The sequence below is a fragment of the Orbicella faveolata genome, unplaced genomic scaffold, assembly GCF_042242905.1.
Source record: "Orbicella faveolata isolate gen_17 unplaced genomic scaffold, um_ofav_v1 contig_34, whole genome shotgun sequence".
NCBI classification, from domain to species: Eukaryota; Metazoa; Cnidaria; class Anthozoa; order Scleractinia; family Merulinidae; genus Orbicella; species Orbicella faveolata.
The window spans coordinates 23479765-23502599 of NW_028301563.1; the positions used below are offsets into that span (position 1 = coordinate 23479765).

Sequence of the window (22835 nt, forward strand, 5' to 3'; positions counted from 1 at the left end):
GAAACATTAGGCCCTCAAATCCTTTTCCTAGTGCCTAAAGTTTCCAATCCATGAATTTTTCAGAAGTGAAGTTTTATTAATTTAAAACTGTTTGACATCGCGACTTGCAGCTCTGACCCGCTCACATTTCAAAGCGCTTGAATTTTCAAAAAACCGCAAAAGTAGCTTACCTCGAGTGTTTACTGATGGCTGGACGTCAACTAGAGGAATCTCTTTCACTTTCTGCGAAGCAAGTCTCCTCACTCCCTCAAAGCCCGAGGGAAGGGCACCTAAGAATTCTTTTTGCAGCGAACCGAAATCCATGCTAGCAATCTTCGCTTCGAGTGTAAACAGCGTGCGAAAACCGCGCCAACTTTCTTCCATGTATTGTGCGATTGGATTGGTTGATTTCTGACCAATTACGATCCTCGTTAAATATATATCGATTTGATCGCTCTGTTTCCCGTTTTCCGATGTTTTCCGATTGAGAACAGCTCAAATAAGAGCACTAAATCCACTTCTTGTTTTATTTTCCTTTTTGGATTCTCGAAAATAACGAAATTGATGAAAAAAAAATTGAAAAAAAGCCACGTTAGGTATTTCCCGGGAGATTTGGTGCTCTAACCGGGAGACCAGGAGATTTGATGAAAAACTTGGAGACTCCCGGGAAAACCGGGAGAGTTGGCAGGTATGCTGATAGTTGCTCCGCGGAAATTTGATGTTCTTAAAACAAATATTTGCCCGAGAGGCGAAGCTTCAAGGGCTAATATGCTAGTTTTAAGAACATCAAATTTCCAAGGGGCAACTATCAGACCGATAGTTCCGAGCTCTATTGTCTTTATTGTTCACCACTAAATTTTCTTCCGCGCGCCAGTTGAAAAACAGTCAAAACCCACTAAATGCAGATCAATCAAATATTTATTCATGCGTACAGCCTATCACAAATGTCAATAATTCGCAACGTACATTGGCTAAATAATACGTTATACCTGTCAGAAAAGTCACTGTTTTTCCGATCTGCCCATAACTTCGTGGCCGTCAAACCATTCATTTTGAAAAAAACGGCAACCTAAAATCATGAACTTTGGCAAAGAATGTTTTACAAAAGACTTTAGAAAGAGTATATCTTTTTGTCGAGGGTCACATTTCGAGGGTCGAGGGTTGAGGGTCGAGGGTCCAGGGTAATAATTTTTTTTTTCCTGAGCTTTTTTGTTTTCAAATGTCAAAAATCGTAGGAGTCGTGAATCGGAGGCTTGTCAACCCCATTCACTACATTGAAGTGTGTTTGCTTTGTCATTAACATCAAATCTAATTTGGTAAAATGTTGGCGTGACTTCCTGCACACGATCAGTCGAACTTTTCAATAAATTTTCTGAAATACGTGCCGTAACTACACTGTAACTACTAGCTATTAGAAAGGAAGATCCCGGTGGAGGAAACGTTCAAAAAAGGTCTTACCGTCGCTTGCAACTGCGGGTCAATCAAAATTCAAAGTTTTGACAATCAAACTTCAAAGTTTACCCGCCCACTTGGGAACGTTTTGGCGCCACTCCGCAAACACTTGAAGAGGGGCAAAGTCAGCAACGCGTACGGGCATTTTGTCTTTTGCAGTTTTGAAAATCAGAATGAATTATAGGAAATCAAGAGAGGAATTTCTGTCGGATATCGACTGTGATCTTTTACAATATCCAGGGGAATTACGGAAGAAAGGGTTCACCTCAACATTGTCCGCGCGGTATCTAGCTGAAGATGATCTTCATTTTCTCCTTGAAGGCCACAAAAGGTAACAAAAGACTAGTCTTGAACATGATTGCTCGGCTAACAACGCCTGAGAGAGTAAAAAGCAGCTTGAAACGTCATACAGCGTCAACACAGCAGTTACAAAGCCCTGAATCAAATTTACAATCTCCTGCACGAAAAAAGGTCTCCACGTCGGGCTGAACTGAACAATGATGTGGACGAGTATCGAGTACCGAAAACGAGCGACGTTTCTCTTTCGACAAGCAGGCGACAGTTACTTAGCCAATGTGAAAGGTTCATCGAGGAAAAGACAGGGGCACCCAACGGATCGTTTCGGTAACTTATCTGTTCGGAAGGCCTTTAATCCCCACTGATTTTCTGAAAGCATTTGAGAGAATTGTCACCTCGAACTTTCGTGATATGAGAAATTTAATGTCAGTTGTTTTCGAATTGTAAAAAATGCCGTTTGGAGTACCGAAAAAAAGTCAGCTATCATTTTCGGAAAGGCGATAAGACCTAACGTTTTCAGGGAATGGACAAAAAAGCCCTAATAAATTCGAGAATACTCAAGTTCCCCTACAATAACCGAACAGATAATTTTTTTTTTTTTAGTGCAATCTAAAATTAACCTACAGAGCTTTAAAAGTACTCCAGATAGCCTAAAACAGCGTTTAAAAGCATTTGAGAGAAAACGGTGGTCGAGTGCCCCTGAAAAGAGGCAAGAATTAAAGTTTAAATTTAAGGAAGCAAGCGCTAAAAGATAAGAACTTGAATAAACCTCTGCCAAGATAAGAGACGTAGCTTCCGCGCTTGGAAATACCGGTCAACACTATGTAAGCTTAATTGTCATGAAAGAAATCACACAGTTCGTACCTGCCGAATGGCAAAATGTGAATCAGTGTTTTTCTGTGGATAGTTGAGTTGGCATCCAGATGAAAAACAGGATTTTCAGGAGAATAAAAGGGAAATAGCAGCATTAGAAACGGCCGCCGCGAAAATAGAACTGGATTTGAACTGGCTTTCTCCCGAGTGAAAATAGTTCTTTGAATAAACACGTAGAGGAAATTTAAAAAGTTTCTCCATGAATACGTTTAGTATGTTTTAAATTCCTCTATTTATTTCCTATCATTCATTCTGACTAGGTATAAAGTACTAGGTGGAAGATTGTATTCACCAAGTTTGAAGGTGTAGCTTAACTAGAAGACGCTTAGTTAATTTTTCTAATTTTCCGTACATTTGTTTGTATTTTTTTTCCCGCGAGCCGCGTCCACCCGGCCAAATTTACAGACAAATGTATGGAAAATTAGAAAAATAAACCGAGCGTCTTCTAGCCAAGCTACATCCTTTAAACGTGGTGAATAAGCTCGCAAATCTCACAGATATTTTTCATCGCGACCAATCGCAAAGCCCTGCAAGTTTACCGAAGGAGAGTGGTAATTTAGATCGCAAAACGCACAGATATTTTTTTTTTTAATAGCGAATTTACCGAAGGAAGAAAATAGCCGTAAATTTGCTTCCAAAGCTTCCATCGCCTCCAGATTTCACCTACAGTTCCTGTTTGATAAATGGCAAAGGAATATTTCTCATCGCGGCCTGTCAGTAACACTGGAAAACAATGAAGCCAACACTCCACGAAATCCCATCGGTAGTAACACGACCTAAACGACTACAGGTAAAAAGGTACACAAAGGAAGCCAGGGAAGGCGTTGTCATTTGTTTTCCACAGTGAAAAATTTGAAGCTAAAAATGTGAAGTTCGAAGCGAGTGAGACACTTGACACAACATTGTCACTGTCAATACAAATATTAACGCGAACCACATTCTGTTATCCCTGTGTTATTTTTTTGTTCAAGAAATTACAACTGCAAAACTTAATGTTTAGATTTATTTCTAGGCGGATAGCCATTCAAAAGTTGATGGCATTAGTACATCGGCCAAAGCATCCAGCGTGATGAAGTCACATGAAAAACCGGACTTTGAATGTTATAAACGTTATAGATAAATAATCAGGTCTGTGATATATTTACATTTAACCAAATTGGAGAAGAACTTGTAGACCGGACTCGACTGAGCGGCGGAAATCGAGCCTACAGCAAGGAGTAAAACAACAAACCCAGAAAAAAAAATAATATTACCCTCGACCCTCGACCCTCGACCCTCGACATGGGACCCTCGACCCTCGACCCTCGACAAAAAGATAGACTCCTTTAGAAGACTACTTTTCAGACGTCGTTTTAGGCAGACTGTCCGTTAAAGTTGAAAGTACAGTTTTGAAAAGAAGCCGATGAAAAATTCTGGGCCGCCTTGGTTTGTTGAGCGCCGACATTGGACTGTTGATTGATGCAGCGAGTTTCGTCCTGGCTCTGGTTTTGCTGCAGTGTTCTAAGAGGAATTCGTGACTGAGCGGTGGCTCTGAGCGGTGCAACAGCTTGGCTCACTGTCACTGGAGCCACAAAATTGCTGACTATGGCCGAGGACTGCACCTGTTGTTGAATTGTCGGTCTTTCGTGGTATGACTCGATTGAGGTATCACTTTTGTGGCCAGTAACACTTCTTACTCTCGAATTCTCCAGGCCGGCTGCTCTGAGGATGGTTACTGATGTTGCCCGAATACAGTGCGATGTGAAGTGAGTAGACAGACCAGCTTTCTTACTCATGCGGCCGAGTAAATTGTCCAAGGTGTTTTTCCCTAAAGGGCAGAACCACGCCGCGTCACTTTCATTAAATTTGCCGGTGCTGTAGTTTCTTGGCTTTTGCCACAAGGCTGGGCAGTTGGGGTTTCGCTTCTACAAATACTTCTTTATACATCTGACTGGACATCTTTCCGGATTACCTGGCCACTCACACATTATGGCTTGCAAGTTATCTTCGTTGTCACGGAGGCCGACAATATCTTCCTTTGCCATATTTCTCTGGTTTTCTCGGCCTCGCCTGCCGAAGTAGAGCATCAGATAGAACCAAGCAGTCTGAACTAGACTTTCAGGAGTGTCGTTTCCTAATTGCTTCGCCGTAAACAACTGCTCCACATCTTCGCGCTCTAAGGCTTGCTTGTGTTTTGTAGATGACAACACCCCCATCTTCGCCAAACTTTTTAGGTGGGAATCTAAAGCCTCGTTGGATGGAACAAAAACTTTGTCGCGTATGATGGAAAATGCTTTCCTGTGTGGAGCTTGAGTCAGGTACCGTCCAAGACCCGCTCGAATGGCTTTCATGGAGTTTCGCGAATAGTGTTGCCCACTAACTGTACGTGCCTCCACGTAAAATTTGCGAAGGACTTCAGCAAGTCTTTCTGCCGGGAACTCCTCAATGCTTTCCGTTATTCCTTTCTCTCTAAACCAAGCTTAAAGGTAAAAACAATTTTATTGAATTTAACTTTTATTTACGGTTATGGTTTCTTGGTGAGTATCTTTTAATCCGTCAAATGCATTGTAACTTTGAAACAAATATGTCCTATTAAAAGTTTCCTTACCTTCAAATACTTTAACGCATACGAAGTCACCTCCTTGGTTTTTTGGGGTACTCCCTCATTGACGAGGATAGTTACATCTTCTTCGCTGACCTCGGCGAATCGAGTAGCCATACTTATTACAACGAAGCCTGCTTGTTTAGTGCAGAAAAATTTTCACGGACGAGTACTATCCATCCGGGTATTTTCCTCGGACGGGCACTATGGGCTGATAGTGTCTCTCCACGGATGAACACTATCGCGTCACGTGATCAATTTAAACCAATAAGAATCGGTGAAAATTTAGTGGTGAACTACAAGGGGAAATAGTGGATCCATGCAATTCTTTGAGACGAAGAAAGTGTGTTTTCCGATTGCCGCGGGAAGTGAAGTTTGTTCGCTACATTTTCAGGTTTAAAGAAAAGCTCCTTTTGAAATACATCCTGTGTCTCAAAAGAAGAAGTTATCTACGTCCGCCACCACTTTACTCAGAGCGAATCGCATGAAACAGATATTGCGGTGGAATCACCAAGCTAATGCACTTCAACTGCCCCCGTTGTTGAAACCAGTGAAAACATCGAGCCAAATGACAACGACTTCGAGGCGAGCTAAATGCAATCGGTGAAACATTTTCTAAGATTCCCTAGCCTAAAATGTAGCAAACAAACTTTTACAGTTCCCTCGACGATGCAGTCGTCCGTTTCGTAAACGGTCGATGCCAATTTCGCGACAATAAGAAATTTTTTAACTATCAACGAATTTTTCTCTACGAAATTAAAGAAAAAAGAAAATTTGTAAGTAACCAACCAGTATAGAACTCGAAACCTCTGTTTTCTAACATCCTTCCTCTACCACTACACTACCAGGTTGATCCGCAAAATCTCCGCAAAATTTAATTATAAAACGTGACTTTCTTAAATATTAATGATAGAGTTGCCCCGACCATCAAATAAAAGCTAACCGCGAGCAAACCAGTGTGAATATGAACAATCAAGCATTTGACGAGTGCATTGTACTCAATCAACAAATTAAAACCAGTTTCTACCTTGTCCAGGCCTATACTAAAGCAGATATGGCATCGTGACCAGGAGCCCATGACATGGGCTCCTGGCATCGTCCATTCTGAAAGGCTTGGTTACCAATGATGACATCGACCGTTTACGAAACGGAAATCAGCCTCGGCAATCGTGAACCCCTTTCCTTCGTCTGTTTTCCCCTCAGAGACGAACGAGGCCCAACTAGTCTCGCTTTAATGCAACTCGCCCCGGGCGACGATCGAGTGGTTGGCCATAAATACATATAGTGTATTACGTTGCGTCTATTTTTTTCTCAGTAGATTTCAAAGTGCTCCCGGATTTACCTAGTTTGGATAATTTGTCTTTGCTCGAATAACTACGCAGTTAAGCTGAAAAATCCATATTCAAATTAACAATTATAGCTGACGTAAGACCGAAATAAACCAATCATATTTCAGATCGCAACGATGGGGAATCCCCGTAGGATCAAGGCCATTTTCTGAGAAAATAAGTGATATAAGCATTTTTAAAGAAGCCTGTTAAACGGTAGCTAAACACGCTCATCGTCATCACTGTCGACGGATTTCAATAGTGTGTACTGCTTTTGGAAAATCAAACGTTCGTTTGTTTTACATAATCATCACTTGAACAAAATATTTTATTTCATCAATCGTTTACTAAAACCGGAAGTCAAGCGATCTTGTTGCGTCTCGTTCGCTTGCAAGGACAGCGTTTCGACAAAGCTCTCTTTTGATCGTATCTGCTGCAGTCGTGACGCACGGCGTGCCTGTGGCGATGGAAATCCTGGGTACACGAGTTGTACGTGGACGAGATTGGGAATGGGGGAATCAGGATGGCGGAGAAGGTTGCGTAGGAACTGTGGTTGAAATTGGTCAAGACAAGAAATCGCCTTTCACCGCTCAGCTTGTTTGGATTCAGTGGGATTGTGGGACTAAAGCAAACTACAGGGCTGGCTTCGATGGAAAACACGATCTCCGTGTGTTTGAAACCAGAAATCAAGGTGAAATGTATCGTAATTTTATTATGTTCCTCAGAAGTCGAACTCGCAACTCGTTCCCATGAGGAGGTAAAACTAAATGCACGACAATCATAATTTATTGCAAACGGTCAAAACAACGAATATTATAATTAATGCATAGAAATCTCTGTTTATAGTGTATTTTATTGGAGGCAGCTAATACAGTATCGAAACGATCGAGACCGTGCAAAATCATTTCGATATACTTTCGGTAGCACATTTGACAGTCCGGAATGGCGAAGTCCAAAAATTAACACTGGCCCCTCGTGACCTGGACTTCGACAAAATCGACGCTTTCTAAGACAGCTTCGCGCTTTGTAAGAAAAAAACATAATAATAATAGTACCATCCATATGGTTAAAATTTCTGTAATTGTGACGGTGCTCCCTGTCAAAGGAAGTGAAGAGTAAACGTGCATATATTATACACATTTTTTTAGCCTATTGACGCTCACTAGACGCCTTGCTGCGTGTACCTAGGCAATCGTTATACTGAGAAGCACTAGCTATATTGCAATTGAGCTAAATATTTTGCATTTGAAGTTGTAACCGGACTCGAGAAAGCGGCACAAATCGAGCCTAGTACGAAATTCAATCGAATCGATGTGCTCAAGCTATTCTACTATGGATTGAATTTCTTGGAATCGATTAATAGCTTATTACTCGTTTGCAGGCCTTTAAGACGTGAGATGAGTAAAGTCTTTATATCAGCCTATAAACGTTTCAGTCTATTTTCCTTAGCCTTGGTCGTTGTTGTTGTTGTTATTGTTTTTGCGTTTCTCAAGCAAGCGAGACATTTGGGATTTCAGAGTTATGGCGGTGCGTGACATAAAGCTACGAATGCTTTTGTCGAAAAACATATACTTATCTCGTGATTTTTAGCCCATTCAGAAGTGCTTATGTAAATGCTTGTTTGTTCAGTACAGATAATTAGAGATAGCCAAAGTAAGTTCCACATGTTTACACGATTTTCCGGCGGCAATTTTGGTGTACCGCGGAGGTACACCAACATTGCGGCATCATACTGGGCTCTGTAAATTGGTGCAAAATATTTCGACGAATATCTGAGGTTTGGGAAAACGCACAGACTTAAAAAATTAGAGGAGTGTCATCTTTATTAATCTCCTATAACATCACAGTTTCTTGACTTTATCCACTAAATGGTTTTCGAATAATTTTTTTTTTATTGCGTCATGATTGCGTGACAGTGCAAGCCAAGAATTGTTTTGCTGGGGTCAACATACATTAGTTTCTTTCAGCTTAAATGTAAAATAAGTCGCTACATAGGTTTCATTCTTGTAAAGACACATAACTCTCTTACAAAAAAATAACGAGAGAATATCGTTTAGTTCGAGATTTTAACTTTATTATACTTTAGAAGTTTCTCAGAGCGTTTTACTTAGGTGCACTCGAACACATACATTCGTAAACAAATGCTCTAACCTTTCTGCTCTTGTTGCTCAGACGTTCTTGAGTTCCTGCTGGGATTCTACTTGGTTCACGATCACATCTAAAAATACCATGACGCTTCTGAAGATGCTTTTTATCAAGTTGAAGAGTTGGTAGCCCCGGTTGATAGCTCCTTTGGTATAACATGTTTCTTGATAAATTCACTCAAAATGTTCGCTCATAAATTGATCTCTCGTAAGGCTTACAGACCGACCCGTTCCGAAAACGCTTAATGTCCTTTAGTGTCGGTCTACCGCGAACGGTGTGTTCGTTTGTATGTGATTTCATCGCCCTAGAAATCATGGAATCCGTGCTAACGTTTCACGACGACAACTTCTAGTTACGTCTGTAAAATTCATTGTGCTGTGCGCCTACACAGGTGACGCATGCGCCTTAGAAACCAGACGGCGATTTGTGACTGAACGAGGACAGAAAAAAAAAGATAGAGCCGAAATTTAAACCCATGCGTCACTGCCAGGGTAATAAATGCTGTTGTTGTTCCGTGTTGTTTGTGAAACTGTGGCCAGCGATGAAAAAGACCTCAATGTTCACACGTGGACCACCAGAACCAACAAATTCCTCGTAAAATGTGCATACTGAACGTCTCACAAACTAAAACCAAGCTATATGCCACAGCAAAATCTTTTATTGCCGGGATTTTCCTCATTCTGCACTCATAATAAGGTCATCAAATAATTAAATTTGCCTTCTGTTCTAGGGGTAAGGCACGTTTATGTCCGTTGCGATGGCTGCAATCAAGATCCTGTTGTTGGTTTGCGCTGGCGCTGTTTAAACTGCGCAAACTATGATCTCTGTACTACGTGTTACATGACAGATATCCATGATACCACTCATCGTTTTGAACGTATTGACAAGAGTCGTGCGAAAGGGTAAGTTGTCAAGATGATAAAAATAATTACTTTAACTGTGCAAGGCTAACTTCGAGGTTAGGGATATATAAACATCCATAGAAGTCAGTTAAGAAATCAGCAAAAGAATCTCTGTTGTAGTTAGAGTGATTATTTCACGTAGCAAATCAATTGTGTTATCTCGGATAGGAGAGGGTGAGTTCTTATTTTGATGATTTAGTTCACCCCTATCCCTGTCCCTCAAGGCCTATCAGTCCTTTTAGAACCCAGTGCTAATTATAAGAAGAACGAGTCGACATCACAACTTGGGTACAGTACCGACTACCAAGGCACATATTGTTTTAAGGTAACGGTTTCTTTTACATTAGAATTGAAAGGCAGCTTGAATTATCAGGGTCGACTTATAGCAGTGACTTTCGCTTACCACACTGAAAGTCAAGCTCAGTTAAATATATGCTTGGGGCAATTTAATAGTGTAGACGTTGGAGCAAGGCAAGGATCCCTTAAACTTGAAGCCCGTGGAATGTTTAAGGGCGCCAAGGTGGTCAGGGGACCAGACTGGGAGTGGAAAGAATCAGATAGAGGCTCAGAAATGGAGGGCGAAGTTACTGAGATCACGGGATGGAGTGACGACACCTTGAATGATGCTGTTCGTGTGGCTTGGAAGAATGGACCAAAAGGGAACATTTACAGACTTGGAACAGATGGAAAAGTGCGTTTGTTATATATTATTTATTTATTTATTTATTTATTTATTTATTTTATTATTATTATTATTTTTTTTTTTTTGCTGTTTTCATTTTTTTTATTGGAGATAACATTTTAAACTAAATTTGTGGTATGATTTAGTGTTAATCTCTTAGTGATTACCTCGGAACTTTGCATTACCGGACCTAATTCCCGGAACCAAACGATGGATCCTTTATATTTTGCAGTTATATAGACACAGTGTAAAAAAGGATGTATATATATATGTACTCACGGAGATACATCTTTTAAGACAAAGCTGTTTTTCAAAGTTACTGCGAGGACAGCTTTTCTATCAAGAAAAGGTTAGCGGTCCAGGATCCAATTAAAAATTTGAGTTTTGTTGAATCAAAACAACGACATGAAACCTGTATGTAAAAAAGTATTCCGTTCGTCAGTAGCGGCATGAAGACACGATTTAATTCTTCATTTAAGGTTGATGTCAAGTGTACTGTGCCAGCCGTTGGAGGATGTTATTACAGAGATCACCTGCCTCCTCTGATAGTTCAGTTCAAGAAGTCTCAAAGCGGATTTACAACTGGTGACAATGTCTGTGTCCAGCAGGTGACCACAGAAGAGCTTCAGGAGTTATCCATTGGCCATGGAGGTTGGAACGCAGACATGGAGAAGGTCCGTTGGAAACGTCTTTGTTTTGTTTTTGTGCCTTAAAAGAACATGGTGGTCCCAAATTGAGTTCTGTAATTTTCCGAACATTGATGTTCCAACTGTAGCACTCTTATTATCACTACGGAGTATGAAATCAGCAGCTTATTTCTTCCTATCTGCTCTTAAGTCTCTGAGATTTAATGCTTTTAGTACAATTAAAGCGCTCTCTGTAGACTCTGTTTTACAGCATTCCGACATTGGTCTAAGCTTTTGCTCATATTTCCCTGAAAAATAAAAATAATAAACAGTTAAATAAGTGATTGTCTTTTTTTTTTTCCCCCAGGGATTCATATTATTTTTGTTGTTGTTGTTGTTTTTGCTTTTAGCCCTTTTTTTAACCCTTTGTTTGCTCTCGTTACATAAGAACTGGTCAACACATCGTGATGAGATTATTTTTGTTAGGAAAGCTTTTCTCATATTTTATATCTGCCAATACGTAGTTTATCGGTAAAGTTGGCGTTGTACAAGGTTTCACCGCTAATGGAGATGTTGTTGTCGAGTATCGTGACAGAAGATGGCGTTACAATCCAGCGGCGTTAACAAAGGTAAAGTAAAGTTAACCCATTCTAATTTTTAACATGATTGATAGCCACCAACTATGTTTAAAACTAAATCTAACCGATAAAACAGTTTGCCAGCCATTTGAAACTGATTTGGGCTGAAGGGGGGAGGTTTGCGTTCCCCTTCTCTTGTTGTTGTTGCTGTTGCTGATATTTTTTATTTCCACCACACGTCTTTCACCTAAAAGTGCAGGATGTTCACGAGTTGTTGGTTTTTGGCGAGGTTGCGCTCTCGGAAATTTCTGAATTTCCTCCTAGCCATTGATGGACAGATGCAATGCGCAAACAGCGCTTTATTTTACGATGCTTGTAGGTGAGAAAATAATCTTTACACGAACATTTTACAAACGCTGGTTCTGTCTATATTTTAACACAGATACAACAATTTAAGCGTGGTGATGAGGTCGCAGTCAAAAGTGACAAAAAGGTTGTTAAAAAACTCCAAGAGGGGCATGGTGGCTGGAACGAAGCAATGATTTCAGTACGTTCCTACTCTTATTGTTTGTTCGTTTTTTGACTGTTCAGCCCGATTTATATACAACTGAGTTAATCTAAATAGTAAGTAAGTAAGTAAGTAAGTAAGTAAGTAAGTAAGTAAAGACTTTATTTAAAGAGGGTAGCACTAAAATAGTATAAAAATACTAACAAACCAGTGGCCCTCTAAAGCACTATTAGCTACTAGTGTAAAACAGTAGTGATTAGCTTTTGATGTAAACATGAATAACCGAAATGGCAATTCACCTTCTTTCCATTCAAATGCATTTTTGAGCTATTTAGATCTCCCATATGCAGATCCTTGGTCGTACCGGTAAGGTACTTGAGGTTGATGGTAACGGTGATATCCTAACGTTAGTGGAAGGTGACAAATGGATGCTCAATCCAGCTGCTGTGACATACGTCACTGAACCAGAACCCAGTCAGAGCAGTAGTGATGAAAGCAACGAAGATCCATTGGGTGAGAAAACTGCATTTCAAAACATAACGTAGCGTTTCTTTTCATAAGTTAACCATATCCTGCTATTGATGCTTTTTTTTTTCAACAGGATTTTTCAGTCTTTTCAGAGATTTTCTTCTGCGACACGCCAGTGAACAAGGAAATTCAAATCTCGTGAACGCTGCTAAAACAAACCAACTATCAAGAGTCAAAGAGATCCTTGATGATCAACCAGAAGTGGTATATTTGTTAAATGGTTTAGTAACACCGTTTTGTGTTCAATATAGGACGTCGATGTATGTGCTACATTTTTCATTTGTTTAGTAACTATTCTCTTATCATCTCTATGAGGCTTCACGTGGTTTTAAATAACGTCACTGGTCGGTAATGGATTTACAGTTGAAGGTCGCATGGAATATAAGAACCTTTGGATGATTTTTAACTGTCCGTATTGAATGATCAGAAAGAGGAGAGATAAGCAACAAGCGTTCAAAGTTAGTGCCAGCCTCGATCTTCACTGTGAAACATACTGTTCATGCTTTGTGTCATAATTAATTGTTTTTAATAGCAGCATAGAATAGGATCCCAAAAGCATATTGTTGCTTTTTCCTTTTTCTTTAACTCGGCAGATCGATGAAATAGAGGGTGGTCATACAGCCCTTCATTTAGCTTGTCACGAGGGACACTGTGATATTATAAGAGAGTTACTAGACAGAGGTGCCAACAGGAATGTACTGGTAATTAATTGAAATTGATATTATATTATTATACAAAAATTTTACATCGCAAACAAACACATGATGCATAAGTTCCACGACATAACATAAATCAACTGCCTTAAACTTTAATGTTAATATGCGCCGCTCTTAACTTGCAAAGAGTAACGTTGATTGTGTAATTGCCTAATTGCACTCCTTACCAGTTCATTCCTCCGATAATGGATGAGAATTAGGTTCCAATTGTCAAATTTTAACATTTTGTAGACATGCCCTATTGGTGCTGAAACCTTAAGGTACCAGGCAGCACCCCCCCCCCCCCCCGAATTGTGTAAGAATTCCGTATGTTATGAACAAATTGACGCCAGTTTTTCATGCGCCTGTTATTGATGATGAATTTCATCATAACATTGTCAAAGTAACTGTGGATCGCCGAGTGGATCTGCAGACTACCTTGACAACGTTATGACGAAATTCATTATGAATAACAGGACAGACGCATGAAAAACTGACTTCAATTTGTTTTTTACGATAACAAATTGTCAAATTGTCCGCTCGCGCTTGTTGACACATAGCATAAATTATAAATTCATGTGTTCGCCTATTGAAAATGAAAATTAGCCAATGAAGGCGTGCGAATGTCTGCAGTTATCGTAAAAACAGCTTTCGTAAACCCGCTCTATATAAATGCACTATTAGCGCCTCACATTTACGTATCCCCAGCTTCAGTGAGTAGTCTTGCAGGATGTCGTGGTGTATAAGAGTAAAAGAAAAGACTGAGATCGAACGTGTTCCAAACATGGTGTTTACCAAAAATCACGTGTAGTGTTTCTTTTACTTTCTTTGTAATAATACTTAACTGTTATGCTATTGTGTCTTCGTCACGCAGGACAGTCAGGGATACACAGCTATGCACCACTCCACTTATGCGTGAGTTTATGTAATACATCAGTAGGCATACGACTTAAGTTGACTCAAGTAAACATATTTTTATTTGTTATAAGACTCCTGAAGCAGGCGCATGTTTTGTCAGGAGGCTGGTGCATAAGTCCGGCCTGCAGCCATAATCCTTGTGTTGTGTAGTGGAAAACGAAACAAAACGAAACAAAACAAAACGCCTGACCAAGGGCCCCTTGAGGGGGTGTAAGGGGAAAATATGGAAAGCCCAATACCTGCTTTAAAGTTGCATTTCTTTTTCTTTACTTTACTTTGGGTCGTCACTCACCTCAGTTAGTTACTGGTTGTTAGGCTTCTGACCTCGTGTAAGTTATCGATAGCTGTCTGTTGACTTCAGGGACCGGAGTGGTGAAGCAGTGAAGCTTTTATTGGAGAAAGGTTTCGACCCAAATGTGCAGCACAGCAGTAACAGAAGTACACCGTTACATTTGGCTGTGAAAAGAGATAATGAAATGGCTGTACGGATACTTACACAGTGCTCTGAGTGTAATGTTAATCTACAGGTTTGTTTAACGTGACCACTGAGTTTTACTAAGAAGTCAAGCATCCCCAATTGTATTCAAAGAAACATTAGTAGTCTTCTCGAGTCGTCCATTGTCCAGTATCAGGTGGAGCGTCCGATTTTTGAGCACAACTTTAAATGGGAGAAGTTAGAACGATTTTTGTTGAATTGCTTCTGTCCAGCTTCCTAAATTCTTCGGCTAAGTAACACACAATACCGGGCTTAAATAGCTCGTGTCAATGACAAAGGGATACGAATTTATCGCATTTCTGCCAAGCCAGCTTCTTCATGGTCATATGGCGCTATTTTAAGCAAACCCCTCTTGTAACATAAGATAATAAGAAAATGATCTGACTTAATGCTAATCTACAAACAGTTCGCGGTTTTAATTGAGCACGGATAAGCGTTTAATGATTTTGAAATAATACCAAGAGCTCCATAATAATGCGCGTGGATTGCTTTTAGGATGAAGCTGGTGACACCCCCCTTCATGACGCCATCTCTGGTCAGAAGCATAGCATGTTTGATATGCTGTTAGATAACGCGAGGCTCTCCCTGACAGTTTCCAATAGAGGAGGATTCAATTACCTTCAGTACGCTATTCTGAAAGGAAATAAGCGGTAGGTTCGGGAATATTGCTCTAGTACGTTGTCACTACAAACAAAACAACAACAACAACAACAGCAACAACAAAAACAAAGGATCATGATCGAAGTTAAGGGCGTTCATACAAGAAATAGATTAGGGCTATTATTTAGGTGTGAATTTGATAGAGTATTTATTGTCACTTACTCGAATATGTAATAATTAGTGTGAACCAACTTAAACATCGCAAAATATAATAATTTTATCTCTTGATTAATTATTTCAGTTGCTATCAGCCTTATTATGGCCTTTTTGAAGAATAAACTTGTTCTGTGTTCAACTTAACAGAGCTGTGGAAAAGCTTCTTGCAAAGGCCGGCGATATCTTGAATGTTGCAAAAAGTGACGGGTTTACAACCCTTCATATTGCAGCAATCAATGACCACCGTGAAATAGCCAAAATCCTCCTGAAGCAGGTAAACTTTCTCGTTGTTATACTTGAGTATATGTAAATTATACTTGGCAAAAAAAAAAGGGAGAAAATAGCAAGCTACGAAATGAATAAATTTTTTTCCTGTTTTTGTGTCCCCTACGAAATTATAATTATAATATTTCAGATATTCTAAAGCGCAACCGCCTATGCTTGTATTGAATGCCGTTTATTTTTATGTTGTCAACCCTCTTCACATAGTACATGTATGTATTTCTTCTTCTGTTAAATAATGTGTTACGAGTATCGTTGTAGAGCAGGGTTGTTTCCAGACAAAACTCAGGATCGCTGGTAACAGCAATAACCTAATTTATTTCCGTAAGGCAACTTCACGAATTTACAGCACTAAGCTTCTTCAATTTTGAATCAATCTCTTTTACAGAAGAAACTCTCGCTCTAATATACATGAGGCTTAAGTAGTTCGACACAGTTTCTGATCTGAGTAATTACATAACGATTAGAATGTTCTGGAATGTTCTTATACAAATTGGTCACGGCTGAATGACTTCCGGTTCTAAAACTTGACTTAGACAATTTTTCGTAACATAATGGTTATGACTAAACCTTTTTTCTTTTGCTTTGATGAGGTATTTAAGTTTCAAAAAAATAATTCGACGGTCGGTGTGTGCAAAAAGTAAAGTCTGCATACGAGCCAAATAGCCCATCAGGCCGGAGCGTATCCCGGTTTCTGTAGCATGAAGCGACTAGGGGTATTTTTACTCCCCCCCTGGATGGTATGCTAGTCCATCGCAGGGTTACCCCCGGCATTATAGGTCGCTGGTACCCATTTATACACCTGGGTGGAGAGAGGCACTGTGAGAGTAAAGTGTTTGGCCCAACAACACAACACAATGTCCCCGGCCAGGGCTCGAACCCGAACCGCTCGATTTAGGGAAGAGCGCACTAACCATAAGGCCACAGTGCTTCCCATAGTCGGTGTGTGCACAGGACTTTAATTAAGTCTAGCCATCACAAATGTTTTTTTTTTTGTTTGAAAGCCTCGCTGTGATGTCAATGCGCTTACAGTTGCAAATCAATCAGCACTTCATGTGGCCACCAATGAAGGTTACCCGGTTATGGTTGAAATTCTTCTGGATCACGGAGCAGATGTAAATTCTGTCGACAAGGACGGAGATACAGCATTGCACATTGCCCTGGCTAAAGAGTCCTTGCTAGGAACAGATCTAATGAGTGAAATGGTAAATATAGAGCGCTATAGAGTTCTATTTATCAAAGAACCATCCGATGTCATCTAATTAAGATACTCGAACATAATGATGTGAAGTATCTATGAAATAATTCAAATTTGAACTGTGGTTGTAGATGAAAGTGAAGAATGATCATCGCAGTAAATTTTCCAATTTAAGCAATAGGAAAGAAGAAGCCTGAAAAAAAAATCGCTCCTAATGTGTGACCTCGCTCCCAATGTGTGGCTTCATAGCTCAGCTGGTAGAGCATCGCACCGGTATCGCGGAGGTCACGGGTTCGAATCCCGTTGAAGCCCTGATTTTTTTTTCAGGCTTCTTCTTTCCTATTGCTTTAATTGGAAAATTTACTGCGATGATCATTCTTCACTTTCATACTCGAACATAGCTGGAAAAATATAGTTTAACTGGTAATTTTGGTAACATGCTCTGTGTGGAAAAATGTACGGTACTGAACTTTAATTGTACACCCGTAAGTTTAATCAGTGACCATTATGTTTATTCGGGTTTTATTGGTAGTTTACACATTTGTTTCAGGTTTTTAAAATACTGTTTAGAGTATTTTCGAGACACAATTTCGCGATTTGGCGAAATTTGTATTGACTCCGCCTAAAGTCGAATACTAAATGATCGCGGTGCTTAGCTAGTGTATTACGAGTTTACAATGTCGATGTTTCAATATCTATGTACTTACCAGCAATGCATGTATCTATTATTGACCGGAAATATTATATAGCAATGTTTTAATCACGTCAATTTCTCTTCCTGCTTCAGCCTAGTCTTCAGTTCCTGTTACGAGTTCACGGAGACAGTCGTTCCTACGCAGCTGTTTCACGCTGCTTGTTAAGTTACGGAGCTGATGTGTTCAAGGTGAATGGGAGAGGCGAAACCCCGCTTCATAGATGTCAAGGATCAGAAGTTGAACATCTCATTCGCGAGATTGCGGCATCTGGCGGGTACTACAAACAACAGTGTGTCTTTGTGAAGTCATTTGCCCATTTTCGAGTATCGTTATCACTATGCATTAGTAAAATGCTTTTATGTCCGCTAAGTCAAGTCAATATATTTCTATTTTTATTTATTTATTTATTTATTTGTTTATTTATTTGTTTATTTATTTATTTATTTGTTTATTGATTGATTGATTGATTGATTTATCTATTTTAATATCAGGAGTTCGCAGATCAGGAAAGTTCCAAGCTTTGGGGCTGCAAACCAATCCTCAAACAGACAAATAGTGAACAGTAGTAGCTTAGCTCAAAAGGCAGAAGGGACCCAAAGAGATTTGGAAAGTAACAGGCCAAGTACAAGTGAAGCTTATAATAGGCAAGAGGATGTAAATGAGGACTGCGGCGACATCACTGTCCAAGATCAACCTGTTCAGGCTACAGAAGAGCAGGAAAAGCAGGAGGAGGGAGAAGATGGAAGTGCTGTAAATGTGGCAATGGACGAGGAAGTTAATAGCGTGGAAAATTCTATGGATGGAGAGCCCTCGTACCAAGTAAGACCGAAAAAAAGATGACACGGCAGTGTAGTGTGACATGTAATAGCAGGTTAATTCATGAAATAAGACACGTTCGTAAGTTTTTTAGGAGTTTCCTTGTCATATATAATATAGCTTTGCAGTTCAAAGAGGAAACAAGCCAGTCCAGTTTCGGTCTGAATTTAATCTGCGTCTCAAATGTTGATGCTGGGCGGATCATTGACGTTAAGAAAACAACTTATCTTTCTGATCTATTACTATGGAATTTACATACTTGAGCAGAGTATTACGTCCACTGAACATAAAGAGCCAACCCACACACGACCGCTCTCATGTGGCTTTGATAGCTCAGTTGGGAGAGCCTTACACCGGGGTCGCAAACGTCGTGGTTTCAAATCCCGTTCAAAGCCTGAAAAGTTTTTCAGGTCTTTTTTTCCAGTAGTGTTATGGCTGCATTCACATCTATCGTCATGTCTAATTTAATTGCTACTGTTGGACATCTATTACTACAAATAGGGTAGTTTGAAAAATAATCAGGGGCAAATAAATATTTTCAAACTTCATTTGTTTTTATATAAAGGAAAATATCGTCCTGGAAGTGACTAATCAAGTGCAAGAAGAACTTTCGGACACAGAAGTACTAAACAACAGCACCGATGAAGATGTCGCAATGGCTGTGGATAACGAAGTCGCAGAAAATGACCAGAGCTTAGGTCAAGGTCTGGAAACAGAGGCTGATGGCAACGAGGAACATATGGATCAAGCAAAAGAAATTATAGAAAGTGAAAATCTGCTGTCCTGTAATGAACAAAAACCACAATGTCAGATATGCGAGGAGAATAAGGCTGTCGTTGCATTTAAACCCTGCGGCCACACTGTAGTGTGTCTAGGTGAGTTGTCAATGCTATTGTTGTTGTTGTTTACAACATGTCGTAAATAACTGCTCCTCGTTTTCTTTCTCTTTGTGAATCAAAATGACTTTTAGTGTCAATCTGTTAACTTTGCAGAATGTGCGCCTCGATTAAAGCGATGTTTGGAATGCAAAACTGCTATTACTGGAAAAGGAATGAGAGGTAATATGCAGGGATTCTTTAATACAATGCATTCTCGAGGAAGACTTTCTAAGACCAGGGCGTTGCCTGACCAGCAAGGTCATGAACTGGATCTGAGCGTTTAAGGGTCTTCTTTGATCAGTATCGAGTGACATTTATTGACGTTCTTGGTGATAATTGCACTAACAGTAAGACCATTTACTGTGCCCCTAGTCAACGAGTGGTTTTCAAAACAAATTTATATCGTTTTGGGAACAAATGAATTAAACTTGACGGTGCTGTTGCTACATAACACTGTGCTGCTGGTAAAAAGTAACCCGCCATCACCGGTATCACAGAGCTATCACATTCAAAATTGTAGTTTAAATCAACCAATCACATTCAAAGTTGTAGTTTAGTGGTCAATTCCTCCTTTGTCAGTCTTTTAATTCAAATTTCACCTTTCTTTCATAATTTGGCTATTCTTCTTTTCTCGAAAATTGTAATTTTCATGATGGCAAAAAATTGCAATATTTAACAAATAAAGAAGCCTCGACTGTGTTCTGTTCTGTTGTAAAGCGCGCAGGAAGCGGCAGAGCACGAAAGAAGTGTAGGGGAAAACACGAGACGAAGTCGAGTGTTTTTCCCCACTTCTTGAGTGCTCTACCGCTTCCTAAGTGCTTTACAACAGAACAGAGCACAGTTGAGGCTTCTTTATTTGTTTTATGATAAAGAATCTAATAATTTCCCCACGCATTTGGCTGAATTTTCAAACCAAACTTTACTTTCCAAAAGAACAAAAGTGGCGTCACCCGTGCACTGTTCTCTGATAAAGCACGCTAAAACAAGCCAATCACAATCCTTGTTAGAATTGTTCAAATAATTTGATTGGCTAACGAAGCGACAGCTGTCAATCACAAACTAGACTTAGGCTAAGCGTTAGTTTCGAGTAGTTTGAGCGGCTTTTGAGAGAAGAACGATGCCTTCGAAGTTCGCTTTTAAGTTAATTTTTAAATACAGATCTAAAGGCAGGTGAGGGTTTATAGTCCAGAGGAATCCGGCCGTATTGTGGCCCATGGAAACGTGCACTTTTCCAGTGGAAATTACGAAACGCGGAGCTCAAAGCTTGTGGACGAAAATGCGAAATGCGGAGTTGAATTTGAAAGGAGCTACAGTTATTTACGGCTTGTAGCCGCATGCAGCAAGATTGCCCGAACTAGCGTAAAAGTTAGAACGACTAAACGGCTCCCACTGGTTCTACTCCGGGCACAGAAGAGAATATCAGAGCAAGCTTTGTCGCTCGTCGGTTCACTTCGCTGAGATGACCGGAGAACGAGCGTTACATATACTACACTGCATGTAAGTGTTGTTTGAGCAATTGAGCATTTTTACAAAAATAAAGCCTCTCATCATAAACAGAGACAGTTCAATTGTTGTTTTCTATCATTGTTTTACTTGTTAAGTATAATTTCTGCCTTCGTAACAAATATAATGTCTTTTATCGAAGCACTGTTTAGGTTGAGAATTTGTTTATTTCGTTACGTGTTTTGTCGGCGGGAATCTAGCAAAACTTGTTATTTTAGTACAGTTTTAACACTACTGTTGCTACCGATGGTCTCTGTGAGCCATATTCACTACAGACAAATAGCTCGTTTCCATTGCGTTTGTCTGAATCACAGGGGATGTTTAATTTGGGGCAAATTTGTCAAAATTCCGACGCAAAAATTTGAAAGCCAACTTACCGTCATCAACCCGTGCTCTGTTCTCTGATAAAGCACGCACTTTCAGCCAATCAGAGCGCGCGTTATGTGGAAACTTTATTATAATAAAAAATTACGTAATTAGTAACTGACAATGAGACTTCATGTCGTCCAATTCAGTCTGTAATCATACTCGTGATAAACAAATCGGACATTCCGCTGGACGGTCGTCCGATTTTGTTATCAGTCGTATGATTAAAGACCGAATTGGACTCCACTCAGTCCTATTACCATTACTAATAACGCAACATTTTGAGCATTGCAAAACCCAGTTATTCATTACGCATTGCTGACAATATTAATGGATTTGTAGTCTTTGCCTCAAGGTGTTGAATGTTTTTTTTTTTTTTATGGTTTTATTACCCAAGTCATTAACAAGTGCTCTTAAACCTGCAGATGGTACACCAATAATTGGAATCAACAGCAAGTCTCTGGTAACAAAATATCAGTTATTGGAAGGAAAGCTGCGAAAGATGGAGGAATCCATCGTGTGCTGCATTTGTGTCGAACGAAAGAAGAATATCATTTTCCTTTGTGGCCATGGCACCTGTCACAGCTGTGCAGAGCAGCTAAGAATCTGTCATATTTGCCAGAAGCCAATCGAGAAGAAAATACCAATATTTTAACCAACGTTCTTAACTTATTCGATGAATAGAAAGTAATGCAGTAGTACTTCTAAACTGGCTGCTGTAATAGCTTACATTTGTGCATCAAGTGTGATTCCTTTATTTAAAAAACAACAACAACAACAACAACTTCACTATTATTCTAAAATTAAGCTATGCAGAACTTAGTTATGCTTACTTTGAATTAGTATCCTGTTGTAAACCGGCTTCGTCACAGGCTTTCGAATTCGCGAAAATGAGCAACAGAATAACAAAATGAGAACAATAGCAGCCAAGAAAAGAAACGCGGTAGTCTACTGCTATCTCTTACATTTCCATTTCTCGTTAATGGCCATTTTGAAGAAAGCCGCATTTGTCTCAAGATAATTTTACGCCATTTATCTTTACTTCTTTCTTTAGTGACCTGGTGTTATTCGTAACAGAGTAGATTTAGCACTATCCAGAAATGACTAACGATTTTACTGCAAGCTTGGTTTTAATATTTATTTTTTTAAGTTCTGTTGGCCATAATCTATTACGATAGACACGGACATGCACAGCTTACTGCAGTTAAATATATGCGTTTTCTGAGAAACTCAGGAATTTCTTAAATTTCCAAAGGTTTGCAAGTTGGGATGAGACCGACCAACAATACGGAAGACAAAATGGGAAGCTAAATCTCGCTTTAATATAGTAACAATAAATGTTGTGATCGGGAGCGAACAGGCATCTTTATATTATTTAGATTCGTTTTACATAAAGCTATCCCCGCCTGTTCTGTCTCTTTACAATGGTGCTCTATAAGGTGTCTTTGCGAAGCCTATAATAGTCTGGAAGTATCGGGATTGTACCGTTTCAGTTCGAGGAGCACTTTTCCTTTCTGGGCGTGCAAGGTCTCAATTGCACGTGCAGAAACGATCACGTCGCTTAATAAAGTGAAACTGTGATTATTTTGTGTTCATTTGACTTCGATTAGACGAAAACGCTTATAAAAGATCTAAACTTCTTTATTGCGTGAAAATTTTGCTATGTTATGACTTTGGAAAGACAATGTTTCCC

General features: G+C 39.7%; 1 protein-coding gene and 1 pseudogene across 2 annotated transcripts; one reads left to right on the forward strand and one right to left on the reverse strand.

Annotated features, from left to right (window-relative positions):
• Positions 1 to 3953: 3953 nt before the first annotated feature.
• LOC149105350 (uncharacterized protein KIAA1958-like) lies at positions 3954 to 6278 on the reverse strand (annotated as a pseudogene).
• A 397-nt stretch (positions 6279 to 6675) lies between these two features.
• On the forward strand, positions 6676 to 22494 carry LOC110059732 (E3 ubiquitin-protein ligase MIB2-like). 2 transcript variants are annotated; one of them, XM_089271310.1, is made up of 19 exons: positions 6676 to 7201; positions 9386 to 9557; positions 10011 to 10248; positions 10719 to 10913; positions 11390 to 11494; positions 11886 to 11990; positions 12302 to 12464; positions 12553 to 12683; positions 13073 to 13180; positions 14049 to 14089; positions 14454 to 14619; positions 15084 to 15238; positions 15552 to 15678; positions 16691 to 16891; positions 17672 to 17853; positions 18071 to 18398; positions 18961 to 19270; positions 19388 to 19453; positions 21568 to 22494. In XM_089271310.1, exons 1-19 carry the CDS (start codon positions 6976 to 6978, stop codon positions 21795 to 21797), a joined length of 3249 nt encoding a protein of 1082 aa, XP_089127436.1. In that variant the 5' UTR covers positions 6676 to 6975; the 3' UTR covers positions 21798 to 22494. The 2 variants fall into 2 exon arrangements, with proteins under 2 accessions (XP_089127436.1, XP_089127437.1); XM_089271311.1 differs by lacking the exon at positions 6676 to 7201 and having other exon boundaries at positions 7264 to 9557; positions 10016 to 10248.
• Positions 22495 to 22835: the final 341 nt, after the last annotated feature.